Raw genomic sequence first — 26,108 nt, forward strand, 5'->3', positions numbered from 1 at the left:
GCTATGCTGTCTCCCCTCCCTCATGTTCATGCTGCCTTGTGTGAGAGGCTACATTAACAACAATGTGTTAACCCTTGAGGGCTCAGCCGAGCGAGCGCTAGTTCATCATTTAGCAGCAAGGCATTCCCTGGGAAATATCCCTCCCTCTTCCACCCTCTAACTTCACCACCTCAACCAAGCTTCACAATCATCATAGCTGTGAACAGTATTAAATGGTTTAAAATGTATACTGTGGGTATATCTATATAATATATAGTTTTTTGTCTGGTGAAAAAAATTTCTGTGGAACCTAGCCCCCCCATTTTACATTAATTCTTACGGGGAAATTGGATTCGCTTAACATCGTTTCGCTTAAAGTCGCATTTTTCAAGAACATAACTACAACATTAAGCGAGGAGTTACTGTAAATAATTGTGAATAGTCCCTTTTTTCGCTACTTTGTAGATAGTTTTAGATAGTTTCTTAGTATTTAGCTAGTCAGGATAAGTTTGGGGCTTGAAAAGTCTGTCCTCTCACCCAATACAGTATGTCTAGTGTGCCCAAGATCTTGGGATTCAGGAACTCTCTTTCCTGTACCCTGTCCTTCCCGGTCAGCAGCAACTACCTAAAGTGCCTCTGTTCCCTCAGTGCATCTGCTCTCAGTGCAACAAGGATTGATCCTTCACTAGCAGAACTCACCAAGCCCATGACTGTAGGCTCCAAAGATTTCTTGTGGATGGTGCCCCATTCTGAGTCGGTTGGGCAGACACTTCTATGCAATGGACAGAGGCACTGAGAAGCATGCTTTTGAGATGGTGACTTTTGATTCAGGGGATGATAGGAGCAGAGCTGAAGAGTCCTCCACATAGGAACGTTAAGAGAGTAGAAAACGTTTTCATAAGAGATGAGAGAAATCCCCCTCCTGGTCCACCTCCAAGAAGACCTCTTCCCTGACACTATCAAAGTCAAGTGAGACACTGCATCCTGGAATAGAAGGCTCATGAGCACACAAGGGGCATGGTACCAATCTTCCAGTTCCAAAAAGCAAAAGAGCTCCAAGACCAACACCATCTGCACAAGTGGGACCATCCATGGAACCGACAAAAGAAAAGCAGCAAGTGCCTCCTACATCAGTGGTATTGGTGCACGGCAATAAGGATTGGCGCACTGCAAGATAGAGAACTTGAACCAAGCCAACTCCACTGCTATGAAAGGACAGAACCTCCACACCTCGCCATGGCTGGGTAGAAATACATTGCCACTGAGGATATCCTCCTCCTCCCAGATCTGGAGTCTGCCATCCTCTTGGATCCAGTCCTCACAAGAGAGATCATAACACCCCCAGTCCAGGGAGGATGTGAAAGAGAGAGTTACTTTCCAGTATCTTCCACTAGCCATGATATCACAAGATTCATGGTACCAATGGCACTGCCCAGGGAATTGGAACCAACTCTTTCCTCCTTGGATAGATCTGACACTAGTGACAAAGTATTACTACCTATGCCAAGGCAGGAGGTTTTCCCAGATAGACATCCAGAGTCTGTTGGGTTCTCTCCCATTTTTATAAGACAACATACCCCTCTTGGGACCAGTGGTACCCCATGCTATGGGAACTGCCTCAGCTATTAATCAGCTTCTGTGACTAGCATTATTGGGGACCGTAATTCCAAGGCCTGTTAATGAAGATCGCTGACACATGGAGAAAGTGCAAGAGACACTCCAAATTCCTCAGCATTCTGTGGAGTGACACTCCCCATTAATGAAGCCATCTTAGAATCCTCCAAGGTGGTCTGACACGTTCCAGCCACATGCACTCCCACTCCAAAAGGGATAGAAAATAAAGACTTTGTACCAGCCACAGGATCAGAATTTATTTATCCACCTTGTCCCAAACTCCTTAATAGTCCAAGCAGTCACTGAAAGAAGATAGCAACATCCACCCCTTCTGATAAGGAAGGTAAACATTTGGATCTGTTTGGAATATTTTTACTTCAACCAGCCTGCAGTGCCACGTAGCAAATTGTCAGCGTATTAATGTCTAAATATGATTTTGTTAATTATTTCATATTCATGGAATTCACTGACAATCTCCCGCAGGAGGATAGAGTGCAGTTCCAAGCACTTATTGAGGAAGGTGAATTGATTGCCAGATCATCCCTCCAACCTTCAATGGATGGAGATAACACAGACACCTGATGGATGTACCATGCTCTCTTCAAAGGGCAAATCCTCCAGTCAGTGTGAAGTCGAATGATTCGTTACACTCATTGAAGGACTCATGGACAATCCTCCACTCACTGGAGATCTATACCTAAGCACCAAGGAGGAAATTCCACAAGCCCCAGTGATATAAACAATAACTAGCACTTCAACTCTTAATCATCTGAGGGGCTATGAGCCACCACTGAAATGACAGAGGGTGCAGTGGAGCAAGTAAATATTCCCCCCATCTTCCTCTTTCCAACCTCAGCCTCCTGCTAACGAACACTTTTGACTGGGCCTTAGAGATCTGCGAATCATTCCAGATATCGTGTCCCTTTACTCAGAATTTTAATACACAATTTGGTGCCCATCTAACTCATTTCTCCCAAGCTTGGAAGATGGTAATAGACAAATGAGGAGTCCTTGTGGCACTTGAGAGACTAACAAATTTATTTGGGCATAAGCTTTTGTGGGCTAAAACCCACTTCATCAGATGCATGGAGTGGAACATACAGTAGGGAGGTATAAATATATAGCATATGAAAAGATGGGAGTTGCCTTACCAAGCCAATTCAGTTTAAGTTAGGAGTATACCTGAGCCACGAGGACTCCTCGTTGCTTTTGCTGATACAGACTAACATGGCTACTACTCTGAAATAGACAAATGGGTTCTCAACATTGTTCATACTGGCTAGACCATAGAGTTGCTCTCCCTTCCCCTTCCAAAACTCCATTCCCCATCCCTTTTCAGGGACCACTGTGTTGAGAGATTGCACATTCACAAAATAGAATCCCTCCTTCACCAGAGAGCCACAGATCCAGTGCCTCCTTAACGCTGGGGAAATGGTTATCACTCAAAATATTTCCTCATCCTCAAAAAGAAGGGAAGATGGAGACCCATCTTAATCTCAGACAGCTCAATGTCTTTATCCACAGATGGAGATTCAGGATGGTCACCATGACTTAACAAAAACTGAACAAAAACTACTAGTTCACAGCTCTTGATATGAAGGATGCCTATTTCCACATACATCCATCCCTCAGACAGAAGATGCCTGAGGTTCACTATAGGTATGAATCACTGTCAGCACAGAGTGCTCTCCTTTGGCCTTGCAACAGCACCAAGGGTACTCTCAGTCATGGCAGCTCACTTCCATTGCACAGATCTTCAATTTTCCCTTACCTCAACCACTGGTTACTGTCTGGGAAATCTCAGCAAGAGGTACTGACAGCCACCTCATCCCTTCTCAATCTCTCATGCTCTCTGGGAATCTGTGTGAACACAAAAAAGTCCATTTTAGTTCCCATGCAGACTATACAGATTATTGGGGCAACGCTGGACTCTCTCAGTTCCAAATCATATCTTCCTCGAGACAGATGCCAGTCCGTAAAGGATCTGGTCACTCAGCTCCAGCTGAGGCTGCAGACATCAATCCATTCATGTATCATCCTTTTAGATCACATAGCCATGCACGTATCTTGTATCTATGTGACACCTTTCACCAGACCCTGCCTTTGTTGCCTGGACAAGCTAATCTCGCTCCCTCCACAGAGTGCAAGTGTATATGATGGTCCCCTTCATTTCCCCATCACCACCCCCAAGAAGACATCTAGACAAGCATACTGTGACACCCTGGCACCCCCTTATTCACCATTGTCATATCTTCTTGGTAGCCCATTGATCCGATGATGACAAATCTGAGCAAATCATCTGTTGTTGGTCTCATAGTTTGCCCTCTGATGGCTATACAAGCCAATTCTAGAGGTGCACATTTGGCTGCAGATGGTGCATGGAAGGTTCACAGTCCGTGGGTTGTGCACTGCTGGTGTCCTGTGACGTCGTTCGCGTGCCTCTTGTAGACGCCGGCAGTGGTCTTCCTCAAAGGCGATGCAGGTAATTCTGACTGTTGCACGCTACTGTGTTCTGTCGCTGGTGGCGTCCTCAAGGTCCCTGGGTTTGATACTGCTGTACTGCAGATTGGCTTTGATGGTGTCCTTGTAACGTTTTCGTGGACGACCTATATGCTGGATGCCCTGAGAGAGCTCACCATAGAGAAGCTGGCAGGGGATTCTGTTGGCATCCATGCGGCTGACCTGACCAGTCCAACGTAGCTGTGACTTCATGATCATCATGAAGGGGGGGGAGGGATAGCTCAGTGGTTTGAGCATTGGCCTGCTAAACCCAGGGTTGTGAGTTCAATCCTTGAGGGGACCATTTGGGGAACTGGGGTAAAAATCTGGGGATTGGTCCTGCTTTGAGCAGGGGGTTGGACTAGATGACCTTCTGAGGTTCCTTCCAATCCTAATATTCTATGATTCTATGATCATTTCGATGCTTGTCATCTGGGCTCTCTTGAGGACCTCAAGATTGGGCACTTTGTCTTGCCAGTGGATCTTCATGATGTTGCGGAGGCAACGCATGTGGACTGCTTCAGGCGCTTGATGTGACGCCTATATAGTGTCCATGTTTCACACCCATACAAAAGAGATGAAAGAACAGCAGCTCTGTACACAAGCAGTTTTGTTGACATCCGGATGTTGTGGTGGTTTAAAACTTTGACATGCAGATAGCCAAGTGCCTGGCTTGCTTTGGATATTCACACATTGATCTCATTATCCCGTGATCCATCACTGGATATGACACTACCCAGGTTTTTAAAGTTCTCCACTACTTTAAGCTGAGTGCCATCAATGGAGATACTTGGGACAGAAGCATTTGATCCAGGTACAGGTTGATGGAGAACTTCTGTCTTTCTGAGGCTGATAGTTAGTCCGAAGAGTTGCGAGGTCTCGGCAATCTTGTTGACAATGTGCTGAAGATCATTTTCAGTGTGAGCCATGAGGGCACAGTCATTGGCAAAAAATGCCTCAAGAAGGAGTTTCTGCACTGTCTTAGTCTTTGCATTCAGGTGACGGAGGTCAAAAAGTGAACCATCGTGCCGGTATTTCAAATATATACCTCGATCCAGATCTTTCATTGCATGGTTGAGGACACATGCAAAGAACAGGTTAAATAAGACAGGAGCGAGAACACATCCTTGTTTCATGCCGTTGATGATGTTGAAGGGGGCAGATGTGTCTCCATCAGACAATACTTTGCCTGTCATGCTGTCATGAAAAAGGCGTATAATCTGGACAAATTTTCTTGGACAGCCAAGTCGCGTTAGAATAGTCCAAAGGGCTTCCCTGTTGACGATATCAAATGCCTTTGTCAGATCTATGAAGACAGCATACAGGTGCATGTTCTGTTCAATGCACTTCTCTTGTATTTGTCTGACAGCAAACACCATGTCGACTGTGCTCCGGCCAGGTCGGAAACCACATTGACTTTCAGGTAGATTTGCCTCGGAAATACTGGCTATTAGGCGGTTCAAGATGATGCGGGCGATGATCTTCCCTCCAACGGAGAGGAGGGATATGCCTCTGTAATTTCCACATTCTGCTTTGCTGCCTTTGTTCTTGAAAAGAGAGACAATAGTAGCGTCGTGGAGGTCCTGTGGTATGTTTTCATTCTCCTAGATGCTGATGATCACGCTGTGTAATGCTGCTAGTGCTGCTCAGACGCCTGGGATGCTGCCGGGCAACTCTGCAGCCTCAAGTACAGAGCTGGACGACCACCTATCCACAGGCTGCCTGCGTGCAGGATTCGGACTACGACTACCAGTGGTAACCTCCACCTGTCGCCTTGCCCCTCCCCCATCACCACAGGACTTGGGTGGTATGATGATGTTTGATGATTTGCACGGGACCTGTGCTTGAAAGCTTTTTAAGTGGTAGAGCAGTTGCACAGGAGCAATCCCACTCTCTCAACCTTAGAAGCCAAACACCAATGGTACGAAAAAACGTCACAACTGGTAACTTCTTTGGTTGTAGTGGATGGCCTTGACGTCTTTTGTGCCTCGTCAAGCCCTTCGCTTTCCACAAAGCGTTGCAGAACCACCTTCTTGGCCGTTGGATCATATTGATCTCTTTCGCCCAATCCGCCGGAGCTGATGTCGCATGCGGGTAGGCATATCCCTAATTCACTGAGGATTTGAGTCCCATCAGTTACACTCACCTGGTTTGGCTGACCTGTCGAAACTGTTGCCCAGGGTGTGGCCACTGCACATGGTGCAGCTACTTGGAGCCACAGGTGAGAGCTGAGTGACAGGTGGGGACCAAATTGGACGGACTACCGCCGAAGGGGTACGACAAGTCCCCCCCATCAGAGGTACTACTCCTTCCTGGGCACTCCATACACACCACTGTCATATAATTAGGATATATTTTGCACAAATTATGCCTTGTTGAGCTATCATTCTAAAAATCTTGATCTGCTAGACATTAATATCTCATTGGATTGTATGCGCTGTCATCGTATGTGAAGTTATGAAGTTTGGCCATGTATGTGTTACTGAAACATATTGTGAGGTTGAAAACACCCACAAGCAACCTTTCAGGTATAACAGTAAAAAGGCCAAACAATGTTAATGGCTTATTGAGGAAATGCACACAAGCACAAGGATTACCCCAGGAACTGTGTACAATAGAAACCTCTCAGAGATAGCACTACACAGTGCTACCCAGGTCACAGCAAATGAACTTCCCAGTGAATGAGAAGAAGATATAAAAGGGGGAAATGACATCATGATGGTACCTCATTCTCCCTACAACAACAAACCTGGACTCACCTGTGGAACAAAGACTGACCTAGGGGAAGTGATGGTCTGGTTCAACAAGGCAGGGTTCTGGAGTCCCAGGCTTCCATGGAAAATGGGCTCAGAGGTAAATTCAGCATGTCAGCTGACAGTCCCAAGGTGGTCTCCGTGACTGAACCCATCACAGACATGTCTCCAAGGACCAAGAATGGGAACTACACAATTCCATGGTACAGATCATGTTTCATCAATGGGAGTCACCATCTTGGGATCTGTTTGTGTCTCAAGAGAACAGAAAAATGCCTCATTTACTATTCCAGGGAAGCTGAAGGTCAGGGCTTCAGAGGTGAGACACTTCTAATACCTTGGTTGGTACACCTTCCCACCCCTTCCACTCTTACCTTGGATTCTGAGGAAGATCAAGCAAGATGGAGCAGTGGTCATCCTGATTGCTCCCAGGTGACCCAGATAATTCTGATTCTCAGCATCCTACAGATATCAACATGCCTATACATCAGCATGCAGTTCTTCCTGGACCTGTGGACACAGGCCAGGGTATGCATCCCAATCCAGCTTCCCTCCACTTGACAACCTGGAATTTGGATAGGCATCAAATCCAGAAAGGATATGTTCAGAATTGGCTCAGGCCATTCTTAACAATAGTAGGAGCCTACTAGAAAGGGCTACACAGCTAAGTGGAAAAGGTTCTTGGTCTTGTGTCAGCATCTCCAGAAAACCCAGAGGGCTCTACCTTCCCCACCAGTTTGGAATATTTTCTTTCCTTAAGGACTTCAGGTTTTTCCTTTAGTTCCCTATGGGTATACTTAGTGGCTATAAGTGCATGTCATCCTCCAGTTGGCAACCACTCTATCTTCCTATGACTATTGTTTTTCTGGAAGGTCTGATCAGAACCTTTGAATATCAGGGTTGGAAGGGACCTCAGGAGATCATCTAGACCAACTCCAGGCTTAAAGCAGGCCCAATTCCCAGACAGATTTTTGTGCTGGATCAAGGATTGAACTCTCAACCCTGGGTTTAGCAGACTAATGCTCAGTCCACTGAGCTATCCCTCCTGCTTCCTTCCTTCCTACCTACTTCATCATGGGACCTCAGTCTGGTCCTCTCAGAATTAATAAGGCCTCCATTCAAACCCTGTCATGCTCTTTAACCCACTTATCTATGAATGTTGCTTGCTGGGGAGTGGGGGTCCTTATGGTTGATGCATTGTACAACACAAAGTAGTAGTCTGTAGGGAGCTTGCTTCTGGTGATGAGCTTGATGAGGTTGGGAGGTTGTTTGAAGGCCAGAAGAGGGGCATTCAAACTTCTGGTAAGATTTCTTTCAGGATGGGATTTCCATCAAGCATGGATTGTAATTGTTTGAGGATAGCTCAGTGGTTTGAGCATTGGCCTGCTAAACTGAGGGCTGTGAGTTCAGTCCTTGAGGGGGACCATTTAGGGATCTGGGGCAAAAATCTGCCTGGGGATTGGTCCTGCTTTGAGCAGGGGGTTGGACTAGAGGACCTCCTGAGGTCTGTTCCAACCCTGATATTCTATGATACCCTATATGGAAGCTCCCCACCCAGGACATACCAATTCAAAGTAGCACCATACACTTCCAGAATAACAATGCCAAATCTACAGAGGCATGTCCACAGCTACAGTGATCAGTATACCCAGCATGCCTTTCAAGCTCTATCACAACATGTGGTGTACCTCATCCAGTGCATCAAATGCCCCAACAACTCCTCTATAGGTGAAACCAGACAAATCACTATGCTCTCAGATGAACTCACAAATGATAAAAGACAAAAACACCTGATCACCCATGGGCAAACACTTCATAAAGCAACCATTCTATATCTGACCTTTCAGTCCTCATCCTCAGAGGAACTTGCAGAGCACCTTCAAAAGATGAGTCTGGGAATTTAAATTTGTAATTCTGCTGTACCTTAAAAGCCATGGACTTCACAGAGATGCTGGTTTTCTGCCTCATGACAATTTGTAACATACCTTGCTGCCTACTAACCCTCCTTTGTCCTATGACTGTAGAGGTGTTAAATGCCACTTCATTTTAAGGGATTTCTTACAACATGTGTAAAAATATCTTATGACTAACAATGTGTCCTACCTTGTATTTAGCTGTGACACTGGTTACCTTCTCCAGATTTGAGGAAGAGGTCTGCGCAGCTCAAAAGCTTGTCCCTTCCATCAACAGAAGCTGGGCCAATAAAAATATTACCTCAGCCCCCTTGTCTGTCTGATATCCTGGGACCAACATAGCTACAACACTACAAACAGTATTTGTGTCATGACTTTTTTTGATAAAATTTGATCTATGCAAAGAGAGAAATCCAAAATTGATGACTTCAGTAGGAATTTTGCCTGAGTAAGGACTGCAAGAACTTGTGAACAGCACAGCCAAAAAAGCCTAGAAAAGATAATGTCATAAAACATATTACATTTCCACTGATATTCCAAAATATCAGTATTCCATCAGATGTATTAAATTATCAAGTAAAATGCATTACAACCTCAACTTTGGTCTTCGTAATACTGCATCATATTATTTAAAGGGAAGATTATTTTTCTTCATGCCAAATTTAATTTACTCAGTTTTTTAATAAAAATATGCAGTACCTTCTTTTCAGTTTTACAGCAACAGTGAGCATAGGATGATGGAAGCCTGTTCGTCATTCTGTTTTTCTTCTTCAGTACATGATCATCACCAGTAACATCTCATCAGCAATACTGTGGCTGTGTTAAGGCATCCTTTGTTACAGCTTCCTTTAAGAGCTACATTGTCATAGCTGATTATTTGCCAAAAAAAAAGTGTGAAAATTCTTTTATCTGATGACTGACTGTAAAGAACAGTGAGTTAACAGTTAACAATTTCCCTTTCCCATAAAACAATCATTTCAGTGCTGTAATTTTGGTCGTTCAGATGTAATCATTCTGCAGTGCATGCAGTATAAGTGTTATGTGATTTTTCATATTTTAATAAAAATAGACATTTTATGACAATGAAATTGAAAAATAATTTAGTAAGTGAATGGGCAAGTGCAGGATTTAGAAAAGTTAGAAGTCTTGTGTTATATTTTTTGAGACCTAAATTAATTCATTAGGTTGCCGGTAGTTGCTGGATTCACTGAGAGTAGTTGTTCTAGATCAAAATTGATTGATGTCACACTGTATTGCTGTCTGCACATCAGTCTCTGCCCAGTGGATTGTCTTCTGATATTTGTGAGAAACGGAAAGAACTCAGGTTGCATTTATAGTGAAGAAGGCATTTACTTGTCTAAATTTGATAGCTTCAGAGACATACTATGATATTTAATTGTTCCAGATCCATTATTTGTGTTAGACTTAGAATGTTACCATTTTGTAATTTTTGCCATAAAAAGCTCTGGCTGGCTAGTAGATAAATCCAGAAAAATGTCATGATTAAATCAGAGCCTAGTGTTTTCACTCAGTATTACTTTTAATATTTTTATTTAGATTCCCTGCCCCATGAGCCAGACGTCTGAAAATATTTGACTGGAACATTTTAAAAGTTGAGTTTTTATCCACAAATAACAATATAATATAGTCAGAAAACCTGCTTTGTGACTACTTGTTGAAAGAGGACTTAGTGCCAGGCTAATTTTAAAAATCTGTGTTCCAGTGTCCCACAAAAGGAACATTTATTGATGTTAATTTGTTGCATATAGGTTGGAATTTAAATATGATAAATACAAATGTAACACTTTTAGAGAAATAGAGGCAGATCATAAAGCAAATATAATTTATTTTAAAAAGAAAATACTTAATATTAATCATAGCGATGGGAAAGTAGAGAATACATCAGATGCAGTGAATTCCTTGTGTAAATTGGTTTTAATTTCTGATTTTGCTAAGATTTTTTTTTTAAAAAGCAGCTACGGGACTCTGAGGAAGCCAGGTGTATTGTGCACCAAATGCAAATGTTTTATGTTATGGATACTTCACAGTGAGTTTTTGGTTTGACTTTCAGCAGTGCCGAGTACTCAAAGCTTTCGTGGGGTTCAGTGGGATGTGAGGCTGTTGAGCACCTTCCAAGATCAGGCCATTAATGTATATTTCATGTGCCTTTTAATGTACATTTTGTGGGCTTTTGTTTAGATTTCACATGCATTACATTAGTGGTTGTATTCAAATGTTTTTCATGATGAGGATAGTTTAATATTTTCTGCCATAGTCCATGGAGGTGAAATTGGAATGGGCAGGCTATAGTGTCCCCAAATCTAAATTTTCTCTCTAGATCAGTGGTTCTCAGGCATTTCACCATCAGGTCACACTTTTTTATCAAAGCTTATGAGCTCAGAACCCTTTTTCCCGGTTTGCTGAAGATTTTGTTCATTTATATCTCCCATTAATGAATGAGGAGAACACTAAAGCTTGTACAGCCATTGTAGCTGTTATCTGGACAGGTTTCATTGAGATGGAAAAGATAAGCTCTGTGTGCAGAATTTATCCAGGTGCAGAGAGATTGATCCAGCCTGAAACCTGAAAGCGCCCCGTGAGTCCCAGGAGGAGACTGGGCCTAACGAGGGGAAAAGGTTGAGGGGGATAGCCCTATGGTTCCTATCCCTTTAGCCTTTTACCCTTTCAGCCTCTGCCATCCTCTTCTATCCCTGTCCCCTCTCGCCATTAAAGTGCTGAGCAGCTGCTTTCTGCTACCCTACCTCTGCTTCCTCCTCAGTTTTTTCTGCCCAGCCACTCCACACCAATGGAGGGAGCAGAGGAAAAAAGCTAGTCTCCCTGTCCTGTCCTCAGTTGCATCACAGCTACCCACAGTGCTAAGGAATGGTCGCTGCTGAGGAAACTATGCTCATTCCCTGCAGACCTGCTGGAGGCATGAGAAAAAGTGTTTGGTTGGATCAAGAGAAACAGACCAGGAATCAAGAGTATGCACATGGTTTTTAAAGATTGTAAATAAAAAAGTAAGAGAAGAATGTGGGGGGTTTATCCAGATGCTGTCTAAGCTCCACAGGTTGAGAGTTGGCTCCAGAAGACACTTGAAAGAGATTACAGGTGGGGGAGGAGGGAGAAAATTAAAAGTAAGAAACTACCAATGCTGGTTTTAATGCCAGGCTAATTTTTTTGTCCTCGAGACTGAAATTCTAAGTCTATGTTAGTTTTAAGTGCTACGTAAGTATTACTGAAAAAGAGAAAATCCTTTGACCCCCCTCCCACCACCATCACCTCCAAAAAGACAAAGCCCTAAATCACCTCATGTTTGCTGGTTTGAGAAGGGATTAATAACCTCTGTAAGGCTTGGAATTGTTCATCCTAAAGTGCATTTGTACTCTATAGTTACTATATTAAAAACTGGCACTTCCTTACTTAATAGAGTATACTATGTATATTTAAAGTAATATATCCTTGATTTTGGTGACAAAAATAAGTTTTTTTTAATAGTTTTTTTTTAATTGAAGAGGCAACATAAATTTGGGGGAGAGAGCTGGATTCTATTCCATCTACTCACCATCAATAAACTATTACTAAAATTACAGGACCAAACCTTGCCCTCTGTCACAACTGTGCCATTCCACTGAAGGTAGTGGTGTAACCAAGTACGGAATTTGTCTTACAGAATCTGATATTGGTAATGATGCACCAAAGCGGGGGAGAAGAGGCGGGGGGGAACAGTTTGATTCTCAGCCCCCACTTGAGGTTGTATGGACGGCTGTTAGAAAATATATACAATTAGCAAATTTAATATGGAATCATTGAGGCACAATAAACATAAAACCCCACGATTACACTTTTAGAGTCATCTTAAAACTGGAAACTTACATTTCTTCTTTCTTTTGTAGCCAGTGTTCTAGACAAACCGTATTTGCGGAGTTCTGGACAGTTGAACTTGGAGAACAGAAAGGAAGATGGTGAGAGTACAGCACCTGCTCCTCCCCAGAAGCCACTGCAGTGTCACTGCAATCACCACTGTCCAGAGGACTCAGTCGACAGCACCTGCAGGTTGATGGGGCAACTAGTATTTCAGATATTTTGGGGGGAAGGTTATGTACAATAATCAACATTTTAAAACTTGGATGCATCAAGTTAGGCATCTCAATCTGTTTAGGCACCTTTAATACAATCAGTGTAAATGGGAGTGGTGGGAGCTCTATAAATCAGACCATTTTTATGTAGGTGCCTCAATATAGATTTTAGGTGCTTAACTTGATGCATTCAAGTTTGAAAATTTAGGCCAATGCTTGTCTTAATAATTTGCATATGAAACATAGTTGAACAAAAAGTTATCAAAAAGTACAAACCATAGCGTAGTATGGATGGAGCAAATTGCTCTTCCTCTGTGCATAAGGACCAGCATTAAAGAAATTCTGCTTCTCCTGGAGTAGTGTAATGCATTGCCTCTTTGGAGGGTTAGTGGCTAAATAATGGTACAATCTAGCCTGAGATGTATATGTGATTAGCCTTTCTTGTAGCAACGTGAGGGGAAAATGCTGCTCTCAGATTGGTGTGGTGAATTTCAACTCTGTTATTCTCTTTTCCCTGTATATGTGGAACTCAGTTCTGCTTCTGTAAGGAATGTGGAATACTGAAGATTTTGCTATTTAGTGTTAAGTTCCTACAGCTTTTATGCTCTCATCGAAGTCCAGTGGAGTATTGGGTATGCAATAACTATAGAACTGGAACATAGGTGTATTACTGTGACTTGGACATTCCAGTTGGGTATGCAGTTTAATCTGAGGAGGTTACAGGGAATCTGATATTTTAATACTACTGGACTACATTTCAAGGCAAAGTGTTATAAAAGAACAGGATGGGAGGAATCTCCAAGGTTGTTCAAGATGTTGATAGAGATTTGGAGGGGGTGTTTTAAAAACAGTTGCTTCTCAGTTCAACACTATTCTGCACAGCCTGCAGTTTCAAGATTTGTCAAATTTAAAAGTGCCAAAGCTTTGATAAGAGCCTTGGGTAGTATTTGACTGTCCCTTTCAGCTCCTCCTCCGAGTCTTAGCGCTCTGTCTAGATGAAGCAGCATTTAACCGCTATTGCATGGTATTTTGTTTTAAGGTTTAAAACTCCACACTTGGCTACCAGTTTGCAGGTTTTTTGCTGTGTGAATCAGCCATTTCCTATTCACGTCGAAGGAGAGCCACTGTTTTTACACATGCCAGCTTTCACAGCAGAGGACTTGTAAAGCAGTAGCTAAAAAGTTGCAGCTGATTAGAAAATACAAAGGTCTCCACTTTGGAAACATTCAGTTGGCTGGTGTGAGTATCCCCCATGTGCTAGAAACAGAACCTGCCACCAAGCTAACACTCGTTAGCAGTGTAATGTAAAGTTTCTGAGGGTTCGTCTATACTTAAAACACTACAGTGGCAACAGATAAGCCGCTGTCGCATTTCAGAGTAGCCACTACCTAGCGGATGGAAGGGGTTCTCCTGTCACTATAGGTAACCCATTTCCCTAAGAGGCAGCAGGTAGATCAACAGAATTCTTCCATCGACCTAGTGCTGTCTACGTGGGGACTTAGGTCAGCTTACAATGCTGCTCAGGGGTGTGAATTTATTATACCCCTAAGCAGCATAGTTAAACCGGCCTAATTTTCTAGTGAAGACCAGCCTATGGCGATATCTACATTTAAAGTGCTGCAGTTGCAGCACGGCAGTCTAGACCCTGACTACAACAATAGGGAGGGGTTCTCCTGTCCCCGTAGTTAATCTACCTCGTCTCTGAGAGGCGGTTGCTAAGTCAATGGAAGAATCGTTCCTTCTGTTGATCTTGCACTGCCTCCTCCAGGGGTTAGGTAGTCATAGCTACATCTCTCAGGGTGTGATATTTTCACACCTCTGAGAGACACAGGTATGCAGGTGGAAGTTGTCAGTGTAGACCAGCCCTTGGATGTATTTTTAACATGGTGCTCAGGAGCCATGAGCACAAATCCCACTCACAAACACCAGGATTTATTCAGAGTCCTTCCAGGTCACACTTTTAAAACATATCCCTTTAGTTTTAAATCATAACCTGTAGCTGTTTTCAGCTATGTGTACCTAAAGCTAACCACTTATAAACAGTTTAAAATAAAGTAAAATACCAGAATATGTCATCATTTCAGCCAAAATGAGAGGGGAAATTAATGTTAAATTTATGTTCTGTTAACATGATTCTCACATTGTTAAACATCCAGTCACAAAATCATCCTTATTGGAGTCACACCTCTCTGGAGCTTTATTTCCAGTTTTAATTAGGGTGTCAGGTGTTTAGTTTAAACTGGAATTTACCTCAGAAAGCATTATTCTCCCTCCAGCCCAGCACAACCCTTCTACCCCTAAAACGCTTTCATTTTCCCCCACCAGTTGCCCTCTCATGTGTCATCTGAACACAGTTAATTTCACACTGAGCAGTGGCATAAAAGAAAGAATTGCTAAGCCAGTACCAGGAAAATGGAAGTTTGTACCATATTTCTTATACTATATTTTTTAAAGATACCCTATGATTTATCAGCAATAAAGTAAACATATAATTCAAAGGGACCTCTTTCCAAATATAATATAAAAGGACTCTTTTCAAGGATGATGATTTAATATTTGTACACCTCCCATCATTGTAGAATCTATGTCTGAGCTCCAGGTGACACTGATTTTCCTTATATTTGCAGAGTCCAGTTACTTTTTAATATTTTTTCTTTCTAAAGTCTTCAGTACATAATTCAGAATTAAGGAAGAGAGATACAAAGGGACCTCTGTATTGAGAAGGGTGCCCAGCCTCTGAAGTTGGGAAGGAGTGAGTGAGCAATATTAGAGAGATGAGGTGGGTGAGGTAATATCTCCTACTGGACGAACTTCTGTTGGTGAAAGAGAGATGCTTTCAAGCTACACTGAGCTCTTATTCAGATCTGGATGGATGGATACTCAGGTGAAGGAGATAGAGCTGAGAGAGATTGCTAGGTCACCAATCAACTGACTGTGTGGTAACCAGTTCTCAAGAGATTTGCCGAGCCTGCCCTGCTAAGCTGGGACTCTTTTACTTTGGGACCCTCACACCATAGAACCTTTAATTTTCACCCTTCACTGTAATCTGAATTGCTGTTTGCCCATTGCAATGCCTTAAAACAATCAGGAACTTTCATTCTACTTCTCTATAAATGATGTTTCTCTTTATCAGAGTTCAAATGTGCCACTGTATTTGCACGATGTATAGGTGAACTGATTCTGGTAAAATCTTCTTACAGTAGTTCAGTTAATTATCTCCATTCTATCTCCCCTAATCACCAAAAGGGCTTCCTATCTTTTATGAAATCCATCTCAGTCTTTCAGCAACCCTATCAGTCTGTTAGGTTGTTGGCTGCCTTTAGATCTCACGAGTTATGAGATTTCATTGTGCACAGAGTTGGAGCAGTGTATTCTAGGTCACCCCTAACCCAACAATGCAAATGAAATTTCATTAGACCAGCTGGCCAGAGCCCAGTAAAATTTCAGGCTTGAGACCCATCTTGTTGAAACACTGCCAAAGGCAGGGGACCTTTCACGGGTCAAGGAACAGCTTTTCTGAAAGTTCAGTGAGAGAGCATTTCCAGGTGTATTCAAATTAAGACTCAGATATAGAGTATAGCCCTGTAGCAACTGCAGTGAGGTACAGTATTGAATTTCCTTCTGTAAAAAGCAACCTGCTTCTCTGCCAGAAAATTTTGGTCCACTATGACAGGTATTTACTTGGAGTGGTATGACACAACTGACTGCCAACCAGCTGTACTGTTATCCATCTGGATGTTTGTATAAAAATGAGGACATCTTGTGGCCACTTAGAAACCCCTCTAGGATTGTATTTCTTATGCTTTTTGCAGGGACTGCATGATATAGGCGTTACTTCCTTTTCAAGTCAACATTCCAAAAGCAAGTGTCTATCAATTCCATAGTACTGTGAACAATGGGCAATTTTATACAGCATGTGTTGAGCAATACTTTAGCCCTACAGATAAGTTAAGAACACGCTTAATTATTTTCTCTTAAAGCTAGCATGATTTTAACATTAAAAAAATGATTTCTGTCATTTATAACGATGATGGCCCTTTTAAACACTTGACAACTAAAATTAATGGCTAGGGTTAGCTCATTGTCTACAATATTCCTCTCCTACTTGCCTATACTTACTGTAGGTAATACCTTTATTACTCTAAACTGTGGGGTTATCCAACTGCAAATATTGACTTAGTTATATAAGGCAATTGGCAAATTTTCAAAGGTCACCTTTATATTATGTAGTTAACTAGTAATTTGGTCTTGAAAATGATTGTTTTGCACCTAGATTTCAGAGACAGAATAGGGTGCTTAGTTTCATGTTTGTCTTTGGGCTTCAGCATGAATTCTCTAGAGTCCGATAGGTTTTCAAGACTATGGATATTGTGTATCCTTGTTACCTTACCTTATCACAAAAGATATGCAAATAGTGTCAATCTAACTGAGAGAGACAGTGGCTGAGCACACAGGTGTTTGGAAAACTGATTGATTAACAGGGACCTTTCTCAGGAAGAGGTGAAAGTATTTGTAAGAACTTCATATGTCTATACTTGTAAAGATTGTTAACTCACAACCTGTTGAAACTTTAACCCTCTTTCTGCTGTGGGGGTTCGAAATAAGTTTTCAAAACAGAATTTCAAAGCTGCTTAGTTTCAAGACAAATTGAGCCTCATTTTAAAAATTGAAACGATGCATTTCCATGTGCAAAATGCATGCACGGTTACTGCAGTCATGCATACCCATGGGGTAGTTGCATACCACAAAAAAAACTGGACTTAACTGGGCATGTACACAATGCAATCAGAGTAATCACATTCACTGATTAGGTGCATGGTCATATACACAATTTTCTGTGCACAAACATGTGCCTGCAGTTTTAAAAAGTGTGTCCATAGCTTTTATCTGACTGCCATGCAAAGCAAGTTCCGCCTGGTTTCTCAGCTATTACCTAATGGTCTGTTTTGATTATGTTTCTACACAGCTGTGTTTTAAAGCAGATAAAACACTTAGCTTTGGTTTATCAACTGTAATAGAGAATAGAATTGCTTTGCCAGAACAAGCTTAGGGGATGTTTGCATGGGACATGTGAGCAATTTTATTCTCATTTTGTTGTCAAACTATGGAGCTGTGAATATCTCTAATTTCGAATGTATGGGGAGAGGACTCCAGCAGTAGACTGAAATACCAAATTAAGGTCCTTTTCCTTTTGTCAGAAGTAAGGCTGTCGATTAATCACAGTTAACTCACGCGATTAACTCAAAGAAATAAATCATGATTAATAGCAGTTTTAATCACACAGTTAAGTACTAGAATACCAAGTGAAATTCATTAAACGTTCTGGATATTTTTCTACATTTTCAAATTTATTTATTTCAATTACAACACAGAATACAAAGTGTACAGTGCTCACTTTATATTATTTTTTATTACAAATATTTGCACTCTAAAATTGATAAAAGAAATAGTATTTTTCAGTTCACCTCATACAAGTACTGTAATGCAAACGCTTTATCGAGAAAGTGCAAATTACAAATGTAGATTTTTTTGTTACATAACTGCACTCAAAAACAAAACAGTGTAAAACTTTAGAGCCTACAAGTCCATTCAGTCCTACTTCTTATTCATCCAGTCATGAAGACAAACAAGTTTCTTTACATTTACAGGATATAATGCTGCCTGCTTATTATTTACAATGTCTCCTGAAAGTGAGAACAGGCATTCTCATGGCACTTTTGTAGCTGGCATTGCAAGGCATTTATGTGCCAAACATTTGTATGCCCCTTCATGCTTCGGCCATCATTCCAGAGGACGTGCTTCCATGCTGATGACGCTCGTTAAAAAAATAATGTGTTAATTAAATTTGTGACTGAACTCCTTGGGGGAGAATTGTATGTCCCCAGCTCTGTTTTACCCGGATTCTGCCATATATTTCATGTTATAGCCGTTTCGGATGATGACCCAGCGCGTTGTTTGTTTTAAGAACACTTTCACTGCAGATTTGACAAAAAGCAAAGAAAGTTCCAATGTGAGATTTCTAAAGATAGCTACAGCACTCAATATTTAAGAACGTGCCTTCCAATACATGCCTTCCAAAATCTGAGAGGGACAAGGTGTGGGGCATGCTTTCAGAAGTCTAAAAAGAGCAACACTCCAGTGTGGAAACTACAGAACCTGAACCACTAAAAAAAAAAATAAAAAAAATCAACCTTCTGCTGGTGGCATCGGACTCAGATAATGAAAATGAACATGCGTCGATCTGCACTGCTTTGGATCATTATTGAGCAGAATCTGTCATCAGCATGGACCAATGTCCTCTGGAATGGTGGTTGAAAAGCAAACTTTTGTTATGATTTGAAGGAGGAAGCTGTATCACTCTGCTATTTTTATTCATATTATTCCAAAAAAAGAATATTTTGCCATTGTTTAAAATCTAGCACTGCTTAGGTCAAGTGTAACTCCTTAAATACTTGGGGGGGAGATGAGCAGGAATCCATATGAAGCATGGGCTAAATGATTCAATTACAACAAGACCTTGGCGTGAATCTTTCTCCTCCATCCATGAACCCAATCCAAATATAGTATTGTGTTGAGGTAAGCCTCGTTTTCCTCTGTACTCTCAAAATTAATACAATTCATGACTCCCACGTTCTCTCTGCATGCTGCCTTAATCTGTTTTGAATAGGAATTGTCTTAATTTGTGTTTTGTAAAAGCATCATGGCCTAAATTTTCCAAAGTGTCTAGCAAATTTCAGGTGCCCAACTCGATCCACTTAATGGGGCCTGATTTTCAGAGTGCAGGTGCTCAAAACTTTCTGGAAATTAAGGCCTTGTTAAGGTCTCACGTTGGTCATTCAAAATCACTAATCACTTTTTGAAAATGTAGGCCCATGTACCTTTATGTTGCTATATATGGTATGGTAAATAATCACTGATAATACTCCAATCTCTGCTCATAGACTCATAGACTCATAGGTCAGAAGGGACCAATCTGATCATCTAGTCTGACCTCCTGCACAAGGCAGGCCACAGAACCCCCACCCATCCAATTTTATACCAACTCCTATCCCAGGACCGAGTTATTGAAATCCTCAAAAATGGTTTGAAGACCTCAAGCTGCAGAGACACCACCAGCAAGCGACCCGTGCCCCACGCTGCAGGGGAAGGCGAAAAACCTCCAGGGCACCTGCCAATCCGCCCTGGAGGAAAATTCCTTCCCGACCCCAAATATGGCGATCAGCTAAACCCTGAGCATGTGGGCAAGAGTCACCAGCGAGCACCCAAGAAGGAATTCTCCGCAGCAACTCAGTACCCATCACATGCAACATCTCCCCGCAGACCATTGAGCAGACCTGTCTGGTGGTAATTCAAGATCAATTGCCCAAATTAACGATCCTATCATAACATCCCCTCCATATACTTATCAAGCTTTGTCTTAAAGCCAGGCAAGTCTTTTGCCCCTACTACTTCCCTCGGAAGGCTATTCCAGAACTTCACTCCCCTAATGGTCAGAAACCTTCGTCTAATTTCAAGTCTAAACTTCCTAATATCCAGTTTATACCCATTCGTCCTCGTGGCTACATTAGTACTAAACTTAAATAATTCCTCTCCCTCCCTAACGTTAACCCCCTTGATATATTTATATAGGGCGAGCATATCCCCCCTCAGCCTTCTTTTGGCCAGGCTAAACAAGCCAAGCTCTTTGAGTCTCCTTTCATAAGGCAGTTTTTCCATTCCTCGGATCATCCTCGTAGCCCGTCTCTGAACCTGTTCCAGTTTGTATTCATCCTTCTTGAACATGGGACACCAGAACTGCACACAGTATTCCAGATGGGGTCTCACCAACGCCGTATACAACGGTACTAACACATCCTTATCCTTGCAGGAAATACCCCGCCTGATGCATCCCAAAATCGCATTTGCTTTTTTAACAGCCGTATCACATTGGCGACTCATAGTCATCCTGCTATCAACCAGTACCCCAAGGTCCTTCTCTTCCTCCGTCGCTTCCAACTGATGCGCCCCCAACGTATATCCAAAATTCTTATTATTAATTCCTAAATGCATGACCTTGCACTTTTCACTATTGTATTTCATCCTATTTCTACTACTCCAGTTTACAAGGTGGTTCAGATCTTCCTGAATAGTATCCCTGTCCTTCTCCGTGTTAGCAATACCCCCCAGCTTCGTGTCATCCGCAAACTTTATTAGCACATTCCCGCTCTTTGTGCCAAGGTCAGTAATAAAAAGGTTAAATAAGATCGGTCCCAAAACCGATCCTTGAGGGACTCCACTGGTGACCTCCTTCCAGTCCGACAGTTCACCTTTCAATACGACCCTCTGGAGTCTCCCCTTTAACCAGTTCCTTATCCACCTTACAACTTTCATATTCACTCCCAGCTTTTCCAATTTAACTAACAGCTCCGTGTGCGGAACCGTGTCGAACGCCTTACTGAAATCTAGGTAAATTATATCTACCGCATTTCCTTTATCTAAGTAATCCGTCACCTTCTCAAAGAAGGAGATCAGATTGGTTTGGCACGATCTACCTTTAGTAAATCCGTGTTGCAATTCGTCACAATTCCCATTGACCTCTATGTCCTTAACTACTTTCTCCCTTAAAATTTTTTCCAAGACCTTACATACTACAGACGTCAAGCTAACAGGCCTATAATTACCCGGATCACTCTTATTCCCTTTCTTAAAAATAGGAACTACATTAGCAATCCTCCAGTCATACGGCACAACCCCCGAGTTTATCGATTGCTTAAAAATTCTCGCTAACGGGCTCGCAATTTCACGCGCCAGTTCCTTTAATATCCTCGGGTGGAGATTGTCCGGGCCCTCCGACTTCGTCCCATCGAGCTGTTCAAGTACGGCCTCTACCTCAGTTGCAGTAATATCCACTTCCATATCCACATTCCCGTTTATCATCCCTCCATCATCGCAAGGTTCCTCACTAGTCTTATTAAAAACTGAGGCAAAGTACTTGTTTAGATGTTGGGCCATGCCTAGGTTATCCTTAACCTCCATTCCATCCTCAGTGTATAGCGGCCCCACTTCTTCTTTCTTTGTTTTCTTCTTATTTATGTGGCTGTAGAACCTTTTACTATTGGTTTTGATTCCCTTTGCAAGTTCCAGTTCAATGTGGCTTTTAGCCTTCCTCACTTTATCCCTACATGTTCTGACGTCAGCAAGGTAGCTTTCTTTACTGATCCTGCCTTCCTTCCACTCCCTGTAAGCTTTCTGCTTTTGTCTAATCCCCTCTCTGAGTTGCTTGCTCATCCAGTTTGGCCTACAACTCCTGCCCATGGTTCTTTTCCCCTTTCTCGGGATGCAGGCTTCCGACAGTCTCCGCAGCTGTGACTTAAAGTAATTCCAGGCCTCCTCCACATTTAAATCCACTAATTCCTCCGTCCAGTCCACTTCCCTAACTAATTTCCTTAACTCTTTAAAATTAGCCCTTGAGAAGTCAAAAACCCTAATCGCAGATCTACATTTGTTTATCCTTCCATATAGTTTGAACTGAATCAGCTCATGATCACTTGAACCAAGGTTGTCCCCTACCACCATTTCTTCTACGAGGTCCTCACTGCTCACCAACACCAAGTCTAAAATGGCATCCCCTCTCGTAGGTGCTTCAACTACTTGATGAAGAAATCCATCCGCTATCACATCCAGAAAAATCTGACCCCTATTATTCGTGCAAGTACTCGTCCTCCAGTCTATATCTGGGAAGTTGAAGTCCCCCATAATCACACATTTCCCCTTTGTGTTTACTTCATTAAAGACATTAAAGAGGTCTCTATCCATATCCCAATCCGATCCCGGCGGTCTGTAGCACACCCCAAGCACTATCTCAGGGGAAGCTCTAGTTGCTTTTTTACCCAGCGTGATTTTTGCCCAGACGGACTCTGTCTTATCCATTCCATCGCATCTTATTTCGCTACATTTAATTTCATCATTGATGTACAAGGCTACTCCCCCACCTTTGCCTTTCTTCCTGTCTTTTCTGAACAGCACATAGCCTTCAATACCCGTGCTCCAGTCATGAGTACTATTCCACCAGGTTTCGGTAATCCCTATAATATCCGGCTTCACTTCCTGCACGAGTAACTCCAGTTCCTCCATCTTGTTACCTAGGCTCCTAGCATTAGTGTACAAACCTTTTAATTTTCGGCGTTTGGCGTCAGTGACATTCTTTCCCCCGTCGTGCACAAACTTTCTACCACCAGCATCACCCGTTACTCTGGTTTCTATTCCACTATTCCTCCTTGGATCAAATCTTGGGGCTGCAAGGGTATCCCCGCTCACTTTGTATACTTCCCTCTCCAGGTTATGTTCTGGTGTGGAGATCTCCCGAACATTTCCCAACCATCTCCCCCAACTTTCTAGTTTAAAGCCCTCTTGATGAGGTCGGCGAGCCTCCATCCTAGAATTCTATTTCCCTCCTTGCTGAGATGAAGTCCATCCTGAGCAAACAGTTGTCTGTCCGTAAATGCGTCCCAGTGACCGTACATCCCAAAGCCCTCCTTAGGGAACCCCTGAACCCCTTTTCACTGTCCCAGCTAGCACAATGAGCTTCAGAGAGGAAGCCCTAGAAAATGGGGGATTTCCACAATAAATTGAATTTATTTAAACCAAGAACACACTCCATATTAGAAAATACTCACTTTACATTTGTCTTTTCATTTTGCAACGTTAAAATAATGGAGCTGGCTCAGCCTAAGATCTTGCATATGTGCACAGAAAATTACTTGTTTTAATCTGCTTTGTTTTTTCAACCAAAAAATTAGAATATAAATTATCTGTATTTTGATCATTCATTTTTGTAAATAACCCAAGTACCTGTTAAAGTGAATTTTGTGTGTGATGACAGAGACAGAAGCAAAAATACAGAGGGATGTCTCAATGGTTGGTAGTATTGCCATGTCAGAGTCACCATCAGGTTGGAAACTGTAGATATAGGCTCTGTACTTAACACAGTAAATGAGCTTTATAAAGTGGTTCTCTGTGGGAGTAGGGAGAATCCTCCATTCCATGTTGCAGAGTGTCCTCACATCTTTCTGTGCAGTGTTGTAGAGAGGGCCATCACTGATGGGGTAAGAAGTGTGTCCCTCTGTGACGACTTGAAATCTGGGATGTGCCCCACACAGCAGAACAGGATCAGTTTTGCTGACTGGAGGCTTGTGTGGTCCTTTCACAGGCTGAGGATTTGTCCCATTATGAGCCAGATTCTGTGCTTTGTTGTAAGTGCATGGTTCCCACTGACTTCAGTCATTGCATACACATCTGAAGGCTGAATTTGGCTCAGCAGTATAATGCAGTTCTTCTAACTGGGTTTCATGTTACTGATACCACAATATTTTTTGCCAGAAAATGAGTTTGTGTTGAAAAAATGTGGGTCTTTGGTTTATCGACAGTGTTCTGCTAAACTTGGCTTTTATGAACATATTCCTAGGGTGATCGATATGACCAAATGTAGGAAGTAGATGCATGTTGAGAGTTTAAGTAGTTTCATAACTAGAGAAAGTCTGTAGAGCTTCACATAAGCATCTGAATGGTCAGGTTTCTTTACAAACTGTAGTTGAAGTTTCCCCATCATTACTAAGAACCAATGCAGAAGTTGTTTTGCTGATTTGATTGAGACCATATGGGCAATATAATTTATGCTGCCAGTGTATTCAGAAATGTGCACAAGAGATGAAGTTTAAAAAAATAAAATCCTACAGGCTGCATTGCAGACCAAGGTAAGGTGGTGGTAATGTACTGAAAAGTAGGAGGCTTCTGGTTTAGTAGTTAGAGAGTTTAACCAACCTGCAGGTTGTAGGAAATTAATGAGGAAATAATTTCATCTGTCCAAATCTTTTTTGCCATCACAAGTTACTTAGCATATTCATTGAAAGATGGTTAAGGATTTATTATGCCTGTTATTTTTAAAGTCCTTCTGTGGTAGATGGGTATTTAAAGCATTTTTGTTTATTTTAAAAAAAGAGAGGGAAAGAGAAATAGTAAGACAGATATTGATGTCATGCTTCCATAGAAGCCTGGGGAGGAAATTTTCAACAATCAAAGTGTGGTAGCTAAGGTGTTGCATCTTTCATGAGAAATGGCTCTTCTCCAGTAAGGACATCTGCTTGAACAGCTGCAAAGCTCTTGGGCCCCCGTGCCTCGCTTCTGACATTTAGTAAAGATCTCAATTAAGATCACTTATGTCATTATAGTAATTGTTAATTGTAGCAATACCTTCTAGTTCAGAATCTGTCAGCATTTCTGCTATTCTTTGCCCCCCTACCCCACCAATATTTGACCTGGTTGTAAAAAAATCACTCTAGCCAAAATATGACATACCAGATCTCTGCTTGTGAATTATCACGTCCAAAATGTGTTTAGTGTCTTTTCTGTACTGTAGCATAACATGATGCCTCACTGGAGGCATGGCTACAAGCCTACATTTTACAACACCCAATTCAATTCTACATTTACACAATAAATGTTTTTAATTTTTAAGTGAATGTAATTTTATTTAATAATCCATAAATGTTACATTATTGAGAATGAAAAGAAGTTCAATTTATACTGCTTTATATGTACAGGGGGTCACCGGTATACATCTCCCCCTTATCCATTGTTTGGGATATCCGTCGCTTATCAATAGGGGAACATGTTCCAATTCACATTGGTCCTGATCCACATATCCATTGTTTGCACAGGGCCGACAATCAACTCATCCCTATCCCTCCCAGTGCCTCCTGCCTGCCGCGATCAGCTGTTAGGTGGCATTCAGGAGGCGTGCGGGGGAGGAGATGGAGCAGGGACAGGACACTTGGAGGAGAGGGCGGAACTGGGTGGGAAGAGGCAGGGCATGGATGGACAGGGGTGGGAAGAGGCGGGGCAGCCCTGAGTACAGTAGTGTCCTGTACCCATCATGAGTGTAAAACGCATTCGAAGTGTTAAAAGTGGGCCTGTGCCTAAGAGGCAATGTAAGAGTGTAACATTAGAAGTGAAATTGGATGTTATAAAGTGTATTGAAAGAGGTGAGCATGCAGCTGATGTTGATGTTGCTCGTATTCTCAGTTTGCCTGCTTCAACGATACACTCAGTTTTTAAAGAGTGCTAATCGAATTCATGAAAGCGCTAGAAATGCTACGAAGTTGTCATCAGTGAAGATAACGAAACAGAGCAGCAGTACAGGGATCCTCAGATTTATGACACAATTTGTTCTTCTGAATTGCGTTGTAAGTCAAAACTCCTTTTCCTGTAGGAATCAATGGTATAAAGGGGGGAGG

General features: G+C 42.2%; 1 protein-coding gene across 5 annotated transcripts in view; it reads left to right on the forward strand.

The window, feature by feature from the left end:
* BMPR1B (bone morphogenetic protein receptor type 1B) overlaps positions 1-26,108 on the forward strand; it is a 403,289-nt gene that overhangs the window by 351,430 nt on the left and 25,751 nt on the right. For all 5 annotated transcript variants that reach the window (XM_050944053.1, XM_050944050.1, XM_050944051.1 and 2 more), the window contains one exon: positions 12,655-12,814. In XM_050944053.1, the coding sequence (XP_050800010.1) occupies positions 12,655-12,814 (160 nt within the window). The remainder of the gene's footprint in view (positions 1-12,654; positions 12,815-26,108) is intronic.

This window comes from Gopherus flavomarginatus, chromosome 3 (assembly GCF_025201925.1).
Source record: "Gopherus flavomarginatus isolate rGopFla2 chromosome 3, rGopFla2.mat.asm, whole genome shotgun sequence".
Taxonomy (NCBI): domain Eukaryota; kingdom Metazoa; phylum Chordata; order Testudines; family Testudinidae; genus Gopherus; species Gopherus flavomarginatus.